This window comes from Phaethon aethereus (assembly GCF_964289735.1).
Source record: "Phaethon aethereus genome assembly, chromosome: 2".
Taxonomy (NCBI): Eukaryota; Metazoa; Chordata; class Aves; order Phaethontiformes; family Phaethontidae; genus Phaethon; species Phaethon aethereus.
Genome location: NC_138582.1, coordinates 116,104,261 through 116,115,139, shown reverse-complemented (window position 1 = coordinate 116,115,139; position 10,879 = coordinate 116,104,261). Strand labels below are relative to the sequence as shown.

At 35.7% G+C, this 10,879-nt stretch overlaps 1 protein-coding gene across 1 annotated transcript in view; it reads right to left on the bottom strand.

The window, feature by feature from the left end:
- GOLGA4 (golgin A4) overlaps positions 1-10,879 on the bottom strand; it is a gene marked incomplete at both ends in the record, with an annotated part of 73,956 nt that overhangs the window by 26,271 nt on the left and 36,806 nt on the right. Inside the window, 5 exons of the mRNA XM_082014819.1 lie at positions 507-662; positions 1,678-1,809; positions 2,893-3,071; positions 9,221-9,368; positions 10,233-10,316. Coding sequence (XP_081870945.1) covers positions 507-662; positions 1,678-1,809; positions 2,893-3,071; positions 9,221-9,368; positions 10,233-10,316 — 699 coding nt within the window. The remainder of the gene's footprint in view (positions 1-506; positions 663-1,677; positions 1,810-2,892; positions 3,072-9,220; positions 9,369-10,232; positions 10,317-10,879) is intronic.

Sequence of the window (10,879 nt, the reverse complement as noted above, 5' to 3'; positions counted from 1 at the left end):
AAGCTTTGTACATATCTATTTATTTATTTGACTTCCAACTCTTATGGAAATGCTGCTGTAAAGTTAAAACACTTCTTACAGGCAAAACTTCCAAAGGAATATTTAGGAGTGGTGGTATAATGTACAGACTTGCATTAGCAGATAATACAATCTTACCCATTACATAAAGCAAAGGATACTTTAAAAATCTAAGCAATTTTTTTACTTACTCTAGTATACTTGTAACTGTACAGTAGCAGTATCCAGAAGTTAAAACAGTTTAAAGTTTAACTCTCCTGTATAACATACATAAAAACTTTTGTAGATGGATACAAATTCATATCCCATGTCATGATATAAAGTGAGTGTATTTCTATATTTTGCCATCTAATTTTGTAAAAAAACTAGGGGCTGCAGCATACCATGGCAATACATTAAATTTCTGTCACTACAAGAAGCATTATGAGATTAAGACAACCCAATCACGAATTCTTGTAAACATTTACCCTTTTGGAATCTTTACTCACAGTTCTAAAAGTCTCTACTTCTTGATGCATCTTCTGAACTTTCTTGTCACACTCTGACTGTATGGCTTTCTTCTGCAGCTCTAATTCTTCTAACGCAAGGGATTCTTGCTGCTCTTGTTCTTGAAGGGTTTTTAAACACTCACTCTGATTTTTTTCCTATATCAAAAATTATGATTAAAACAATAAACTATAAATATAATATCACACCTTCAAAAACAGTATAATAGGATATTTACAAACCAGTTAATAGGAGTCATACACTAATCACCTGTATTTCCTCCACTCACACACACAGTTTGTATTTCATCTGTGAAAACAAAATCGTTATAAATCACTTCCATTTTCTCTTCTTGGGATCTATTTGTCTTCTACTTCTCTTCGTATTAAAAACATAATGCAATCCAGCCTTTCATTTTGGTTTACCACGGTTAATTGAGAGTAACACCTCAGAGGAATAAAGGTCTGTCCTCACTTCATTCCACTGCTAATGTATTTTTAAGCTTCTATTCCTTGTAATTAAAAAATGACCTGAGAAACAGGTAGAAAAGTATAGCCAGGAAGGGACTGTCAAAAGTCCCTCAGTTCCAGTCACCAACCATCATGGAGGAGCACAAAGCAGAATCTACTATTGGTTAGGTAAAATTACACGATGATCTAAAGTGGATTACAGCTTATGAAGAAAAGCAAAGAATCCCAATGATTCCTCTCAGCCTGACCTAGAAGAAAATTCTTTTCTGAGGTCAAACATTACGAATAGTTAAGTGCTCACATAACACAACCAGACATAATCATACCAACACTTTTCAAATAACAGCCTCATTCTTTGTACCTCTTTTACTCTAGTTGCTGTGGCTAATAGCCAATGACCCAGAGGAAGAAATTAAAGAAAAACAGGTCTAACAAAAAGAGTTGTCAAAAAAAAAAAAAAGTCTTTCCCACAAAATGCAGCTGTTAGTGAGCAGTGACAGTGATTAATTATCATTATTCAGTCTGGATCACTGCAGCTGCTTTCCTTTCATGTTGCTGAAGTCTCTGAGCTCTTTGACTTTTGGAGGACACTCACATCTTTGAGCGCAGAAAGACTCTCACTGTGGAACAGGGTCAGATTAAGACTTCTAGTCCTGCCTCACACTTAGAGAAATGTCTTTCTACACATTTTAGGGATACTTACAAGAGCTGCCTTCATCTTCTCCTGGAATGCTTTTTCTTGGGCCTGTAATCTCTCATTTAGCTCGTGATCTTTGGTAGCCATTTCTTTTTTATGGAATTTTTCTAGCTCAGCAACACGCTCCTCTGAAGACTTCTGTGAATAAAAGTCAGAAAAAACTCATTTCAAAATATTTAATAACAAACTACTTTGTATTATTTCTTAATAAGAAAAGCAGTGCAACGAGAGAGGAAACCAGAATCATCTTTTTGCTCCCTTTGAATAAGTAACAATCACTTGGAGTGCTTAATATTAAACCCTGACAGTTGTTATTTTCAAGCTTGAAGTTATCCATCTTCCTTCTCGAGTCTTTCACAGTTCTACTAAAAGAAACACCAAATTTTCTAAAGACTCTTCTACCAAGGTGAACTTAGTGTTTTCAGTTTCAGTTCACATGTGATAATAAATTGGAAAAGGAAATTCTGTCTGTAGCTTTCCCTGTATTCTTGTTATTTCATGAGCCAGAAAGTCAAGCGGTGATGATCTATGTAGACAGCTATCTACAACCCACATATATACTTTACTTAAGAATAATGTAATGCAAGTAAATTGTCCCCCTAAAGCATCACTGCACTCTCTTAGAAAAATTAGTAACATAACAAATGTCAACACAAGAACTGCAAGTTAAAAGGTGTCCAAATTTACAGCTTTGGAGGGCATGTGAAGTACTCCTGCAATTCACACCTGAATATGCCAGATGAAGCAAATTTTAGCAATTCTTAACTAGCAAACAGTTTGGCAAGAAGTTCTTAAAGGTTTACGCATACTGGGCTAGGATAATCACTAAAAGTACTTAGTATTAAAACCCAAAAGCCTGGTGAAGATGTGTGAGCTGATGGCCATTAACTACTTCTTCTTGACTCCATTTAAAGTCTCAAGTGTACTTCCAGTAAATAATTTTATTAAATACTGTGAAACAAAGAGTAATACTGTTCATTTTTACATGCCTCTAACGTAGCGATTTTAAAATGTTAGAGCAAAAAAAAAATCTATATGGAGAGTTTTCTAATTTGCCTTAAGTAAGTCTTTAACCCCAGAAATTAATTTTTATAGAATTTACTAAACAGCAAAAATTTTATAATGAAGTTCTGATATACTAACATATTTTACAACTATAGTTTAATTGTAATTAATTATTAGGTTAAAAACCAATAATACAGGGTGAGTTTCAGCTTTTACCTTCATAATCTCAACCACCTCTTGTTTCACTCTGGTTAACTCCCGTTGAAGATTTACCCTCTCTTCCTCACTTGCCTTTTCTACTGCTTTGATTTTTTCATCCATTTCTGCTTGCAATTTTTTCCGGGCTTCCTCTGTCTTTTGGGCAATACTCAGAGCCCTCTCAAGCTCTTCAAAAGCTGCAAATAAAAAAACAGTATATGACAGATGAGAAATATCTATTTCCCTCGATAGAAGACCAGAGTTCTCAGTAACTGTAAATTACTTAAGAATAACGGAAGAATGAACTTAGGAATCCATCAAGAATTCACATGGGTTTATTATTTAGAAAGGAAAGAGAACTGACAAATAGCTGTGAATGTCTTCCAATACAGTAGTTTCTGTTTCTTCCCCTAAGATCACTATAAAATAAATAAACCACATAAATAAACTATGGCTCCTCTTCTGGCTGTATGTGCTGGATAACTTTGAAGAAGAGGAAAAAAGCTGCATGAAGAAAAGGCAATTCACAAGTTGCTCTTCCACTAAAACAAGCAGATGGAAGCATAAACCAAGAATGAATGCTATACAAGCCACTTTTTACTGCATCATGAAAGAGTTCTTCCTAAATAGATCACTGAAGTATAATATGAGGCAGTGTATTTACCTAAGAGTTACTCCTTTCAGACTGTACAACCTAGACGATCTTCTCTTTAAACTTTGGTTTTGGTGGAGTCCCTACAGATGGCTTTTGCTAGTTTCATTATTTTACTATTTAGTGTAAACTACTATCAATGCAATTCAGAGATGCTGGTAAAATGCTTGTGTGTTATGAAGACTGTCCCGTGCTTCTAAAGTTCACAAATAAAATGTACCAAAAAAAATATTAAGATTTGCTCCCGGAAAACTTGAATATCTTTAAGATGTTTCAAAAGAATACTCAAGCTGCAGTGATGAAATCTATTTTCATTTGCATAAGATGCACAAGTCTGCTGAAACACATTTTAATTTACAACTCTGAAGCAATAATTCCACAGCTTCTTCCCATGGTAAGAGAAAGTATTCTAACATACTTTATTCACTTCATAGGTGATAATTTAGATATAAAAAGAAAGCAAATAAAGTCCTATGTTGTGAGCTTCTGGGTTTTTTTATTATTATTCAATACCAGTATTCAAGTTCTTCACTGAAGCTGATGGCAGAATCTATACAGAATTACACAAGACTAGAATTTGATCACTGTTAGGGAAATCTCTTTTCCTGAATAGATCATGAATGTTGCATATCAAAGGAAAATTCAGTCTCCGAACAGTCTACTATATGGTTAATTTTTTACATAAAATAACTTTGGCAAAACACCTCTGTGAAATTCAAAACCACAATGCCAGTATCAAGACTATAATTTATCAGAGCACAAAACCCCTGAAAGTATATTATTCCACTATACCCTGGACTATTTGAACACTATTCTGGCAGCAGACAAAACAAAGTAATTTTTAAAGTTTCTTCCACTTAGTTCTATCCCAAAAAGAGAATCGTAATAGGCATATCTCTAGTTCCCTTGATTTACCATAACTTAGTAGGCATTCACAGCAATTCTTGTAATCCTTGTTTTTTTGAAACTATCTTTAATAACATTCAGGCATGAATTTGAGAAGTGAATCATAATTTCCATTCCACATCTTCTGATAACATTAAAAACTGAAGCTTTTAACAACAATCTACACTTTGGAGGCAATGCTGCGAATATGTTTTCAACTAACTTAATTCCCTGAAATTGCATTCACCCAAGCTCTGACCTTTTTCCAGAATTTTCTTCTGTTTCCTGAGGTAGCCCTTCTCTGACTACTCACAGCAACAATCATGTATTAGGGCAAAACAGGGTTGCTATTGTCCCTGACAATACTACAGCACATAATTGGATCCACTTTTTCACTCCCAATTCTACTTAAATAATAAGTACTAAAACTCATTACAAAAAATTAAGAGCATTAGAGATTATTTCAAACAGCAGAACAGTCTAAAACATAACGCAAGCATGCACGAGGCTTATAGCTCCTTATTTTCCAAGCACAGTTCTTCACAGTTCCCACCAAGGCATTTGCCACCTGGGACCCGCAGGACTCAACTCTCCTCCCCTCACCTCTCCTGGGCGCAACTTTGTTATGAACGCAGCCCGCGCAAATGCGTTTGGAGAACAGCACCGACTCCCATGATGCTCTTCTCAGCCCTAACAAAAGCACGCACAGCCAGCAAAATTGGCCAAGTCCTTCAGTATTACAGCATCATAAATGGCTTTTAAAAAAAAAAAAAACAAAACAGGCCTACAAAACCTTTACAAAGTATAGCTTGAGAATAAAGCCTGCAAGTAAAGGATTAAGTTATTTCACTTTTCCATACACATGTTCCAGTTCTTGTTCTGATCAACATATACTTTATTTTCATTTGAGAAACCTGTTACTTCTGACAAAGGAAAAGGAATGCATTTGCCATAGCCCACAAATCTGCCAAAGAGAAGATCCAAGTTCACACTAGGATTGACTACTGATATGTAACAGCTGAGCAACATGCAGTACGACAGCCTGCATCACAGTAATTGCAAGCAGGATGCTAATACAAAAGCTAGACAAAAGCTGATGAATAAAACATCAAGGGAGTACGAAAGCACAAAGAAGCAACACTTCACAGAAACACAGTTAGCTCTCTAAAAGTTAAATTGTATGCATCTCAGGCACTTTCAGCACTTAAGCAAAACAAAACATTTTTATTCAAAGTAGTTAATTCTAGTGTAGCACGACACAACCGAGTTTCAAACCAGCAGAGGGCTAAACTATCATCAAGTAGACAGAATACATCTGAATTATTATTTTTAATCTATGGGAGATTTTAATTGTACTGTGGATAAAAGGCTGTAATAAAAGTCAGTGTTTTTATCCAAATACATCTATTCTGAATGCAAAGAGTAAAGACACTGCTTGTGCTCTTCCCCAACCAGCAAAGCTACTGTTGAGGGAAAATCTTTTAATCAAGGTACTGCTTAAGTGAAGTCTCACAAAGGCACAGTGGCAAATCAGAAACAGTAACAAAGTCTCAGGTGGGTCTTGCAAAATCCCACTCCTGTGACCAAGCCAGCCAAACGAGAAACCCTCCTGTGCAGTATATAAATTACACAAAAAGATTCTGAGCAGAGTTTAAGAAGTGCAAGATAGCGAAACTGATTTTTATAAAACCCGTGCTAGAAAATTGACTACTTTACATACACTACTCCAAAGTACCAGTCTCAGACCCCTTTGCCTCGCCTCTGCCACCCAGGGTAACACCAGTCCCTACTGCAAAGACTTCTTGCTTGCTCTCCCGGCGCTGCAGATGTGTTCTCTTCAGCTATAGTGCCATCTGCTGCTGCAAATTGTGAAGCAAACACTGAACAGGATGGCAAAGGAAGGAATTTACATGTTTTCTCACTGAATGAAGGCTGAGAGCAGGCATCTTGTCAAAAGACTGAAGAACAAAGGTTGAATTCATTTCCTACAGATCATTTGTGCATCTAGGCAGGGCTTATAAATGCAGAGTCCAAGCTTTTTGTTTCTCTGTAGAAAGGTGCAAAGCATAAGTTAATTAAGCTTGCAAAAGAAATGTCACCTCCAAGGAACGGAAAAGTAAAGCAAAATGAATTTGCTTTCTAAAGACTTTTTTTTGTTTACTGTACAGAATATAAACAAGCCAATAATCCGCATCCTGAGAAGTCATAAAGGGCTTCTGCCAAGCGTTCTCAGAAGAAACAAACTTCAGCTTCCCAGTAAATTTACAAATACTATAAATAGCTTTGTTGAAGTAGAACGTAAATAATGTACAGTGCAAAGCATTAAAAAAAATCAGTTGCAATTACTTCAAGTAAAAGTGCCTGAGAAGCACAGAATTTACTTTTTAGAGCCCAGTTCAAGCACCCAATGTGTGATGTAAGAAAAAAACAAGAGCCCTTACCCCAGTCCTGTTCATACAAGGCTTGGGAAAGGCACCATGATTCACTTATTGGCATGTGTGGATGCACAAAAACAAGATGCTCCGTGAGATTTCAACATAATGTACCTCTAACTACAAAAAAAATGAACTTCAACTGGGCAAACTAAGGTACAGTTTACACTACACGTACAAAATAAGCATACATATCTTTTCACTATTTCAGTACACAAAAATGCATGAACATTATATCAAATACTGGAGCATTTCACTAAAGTCACTGAATTACAAAGAAAAAAGCCAGACACATAACCCTAGGCAAGTTAAAAACATGAAGTGGAAAAACATACCACTCTTTAGCACTACGAAAGTAAATGCCAAGTATAAGTGTATTATGCTTTATTTTGCCATAACATAAATGAAATCAACATTTCTACAAACACAATATTCCATGAAGTCAATTCTTCACTAAATCATGACATAAAAAAAAAGAAGTCTAGATTTTAAAGTCATCTCACATTAAACTCTCCAAGAAACAGAACTTTAAACGTGTTGACCTCAAATACATGAAACTGCCAAATTCTTAAAACTGGCACAACTAAAAAGGTTGTGACCTGGAAGTAATTTCAGGCTCTTCCAATATTGATGGTGGTTTTCTCAAATGCCTGAACAACTTACTTCAACTGTATTGAGCTACACTTCCATTGCACATCATAATTTTTTTGGAACGCATAAAGCCAAAGAAGTAATAGGAAAACCTAATAAAGGCCACCTTACAATTTTGCCTATCTTAGAAGTAGTATTAACTAATTTTCCAAGGGTTCCAACATTTATTTATGCATGCATAACACAGTACAAAAATAAATGCACTCAAAGGTAAAGTGAATGCTTATGCGCCAGAAAAGTTACCAAGTAATACTCTAAAATGTTATTTAAAAGAGCACATATTTAAAATACAAACCTCCCCATAGAAAAGTGCAGTGTACTCAACACATTATTCCTAAGTGAAACTACTTCTCACTACAATAGTTAAGTTTTCGAGGTATCCAGACCATCATCTCTAACACATTTTCAGCTTCTGGCTCAGCAAACATAAGGAAATTACTGTATTAACCAAAGCGTGTAGATATTAGTTCAAAATTAAACGTTGCCACTGCTTCAAAAAAATGCTGTGTTTCAAAGAACTATGACAATAATGTTGTATCTACAGAAGCATTAAAATATTCTTCAGGTTTTTTTTAAATCATGAAGAAAAGCTTCCTAGTCTCCAAGAACTGAACAAAATGCAACTTTAACAGGATAGACTTACTTCTGAAATATGAATTCCCAGAGCTAAAAAGACACATGAAACCTGAAAGGGTAGGAGAGGAGGGCACCTAATCAAAATATTTGTTACTTTCACAAGATGGATGTTCAAGCTGCTTTTCTGTATTACAGCAGAATGATCTACCCAAATCAACCTTTAAAATTGGAAGTTCTGATCTAAATCTACGTAGATTTAAAATAATCCCCTATGAACTGTATTGTTTGAACTTCTCATGACTTTTCAGAGAAAGACCATATGCATAATGTTTTATGCAAACTAACCACATTTGAGCTTCTGGCAAAAGAATAAACTCCATCAGATGCCTATGAGCGCAAACTAAATTGTCCTGAAAGAATTTTGATAGATCTAGTGCAAAACAATTTCACTGTTTAAAAAACAAAGGTGGGGTGGATTGACCTTTTAACTTAGTTTCAAGCAAAAAGAGAACTGCAAGCACACATAATTAATGTTACCTAATTTCCATCAAAAGCAAACTACAGAGTGTACTAATTACACAACCGCTAGGTTCCAAGCCTGAAGCAAAAGGAACCATCACTGCTGTTTCACTAAAAAGAAATCGGAAATGCTTACACTATGATTATTGTAAGAAAATGCTTATTATGGTTACAACACATCCTCTTGTTTCTACTTCTTCCCAAGCTCTTACTAGCTAATAATAATGTAAAAGCTAGTAATACACTCAGTGTTATGTTTTCTATGTAAAATACTGGTGGCATTATAATAATTTACAGATAGTTCCAAGTTTCCCTCTTGAAGTTAGACCAGCACAAAAAACTATCAATCTTTTATCCCACAAGTGTGAAACTACAGCTGCCCTTCAGCAGTTTCCTTCCTAACTCTAGCTGAGTTGGTAACACAGACAAATCAGTCAAAAACATCCCCAAACTCTGCTGACCAGAAGTGAACTTCGTAATGACACTAGCAGGGGTGATACGTGGAACATTAGGAAAAAGAGCATCTCTTAATATCCATTCCAAACAGTAACTGATGAAGGAGTGGAAAAAGACCATGCTGAAGCTTTTTCATGTTCAAATGTGAAAGCTAATAATCTCCAGAATTTCTTACCAGCTCTTTCAGATTTTTCTTTCTGTTCTTTTAACTCCTCGCCTTTTGTAGTTATATGTTTGATCCGAGCACGCAGTTGGGCTATCTCCTCCTCCTTCATTTCCAATGTTTCATGCATTTGTCGCTTTGTCTCTGCAATTACCATGCCCTATGGAAAAGGTCCTTGTGATAAAAAGCTAGCAAATAAATAAAACATACAGCTAAAACAATTTCAAGCCAGGACACAATCTTTGTCAGGAATAAATTTTAGTCTATTATTACAATACTAGAGATCATGTTTTCTATGCCAGGAAACAGAAAATGCTAATGAAAAGAAGGTAAGAAATAGGGATTATTTTGAAGAGTAGCCAAAATTTATCTAGCAGTGAAAAGAACTCCTCTGGCAACTGAGGACCATCAGAAAACTTGCTCCTCCTGATACAGATACTTTTCTTTGAAATATGCACTCTGTAAACAAACAAAACCTAAAAGCATTGTAGTGTGCATGCTTCTCCTTAGAGAACATGCATATATAATGAGTGTCAGCCATGTTGCTTATTACACCACCAGAAGTTACTCCAAGTACCAAGACTGTAGTAAAAAAAAAACAAACTTGAAGGAACAAAACCTGAAAAACTTCGTATTTCTAAGAAACTACAGTTACTTTTACTTCATTGGTAATTTTTAAATTAATTTACATTCATTTACGTTGTATCCCATCTTCATTGGTGTTTGGGGTTTTTGGTTGGGTTTTTTGTGTGGTTTTTTTTTTTTAAAGCTGGCATTGAGGAGTACATTCAGCTCCATCTTAAATAACATCATCTTGCAGTACTAAGTATAACCTAACAGACAATCCTACAGTATCTATAGAATAAAATTCTCAGGTAGCTTCAATGATTTGCTTATTGAAACATAAACCAAACCACATCAGATGACTAAGAACAGCTTCTAATACCAAGCAGACAGGTATTTGGAGTTTTAAACAGTCTTCTTCAAAAACTACACAGAGTTTAAAGAAAAAATTTTTGTTTACCTTGTCTTGTTCTAGCTGCTCAATCAAATTCTTTGCATCACGCAGCTGCGTAATCAGTTTAGTCTTCTCAGACATGTGAAGGTCCTAAAAAAAGACCCCAACCACAAGTTTAAAGCACTGCCATCTGTAAGAAAATACATCTCTTGGCTCTTTCAAAGAATCTTTCCCAGACTGCCACAGGATCAACAAGGCTGTCATAACATTACAAACATGAAACGGGCTAGGACTGAGACTCTGCACTATGCCTTGGTGGAAGAGCACATAACAGAATCCAGGGAAACGAAAGTATTTAAATTACCTTTAAATCTCCCAGCGCTAGGCTGCCTCATGGTTTTCACAGTAATTCAGATATCTGAAGGCTTTGTTACAGCCTCCACAGGTTCTCTCATGGATGTCAGACTGCTACAGTAAAACAGGCAAGAAACATGCCTAAGGCATCTCCTCTACTCCCTGTGTCTTGGATTACAAGAGGATCTCAGCAATGCAACATTATAACTTCTCATAACTGGTCTTGTGCAAAATGCCCTTGAAATATTTGAATCTTTCAGAACTCTTTCAAAATTGGGCTGGTGCCTAGAGACCAAGACAGTGAAGAGAAGCTGATCCCCACAACTGAAGTTGAGTACAGCTCTATTTTTCATGTTTTC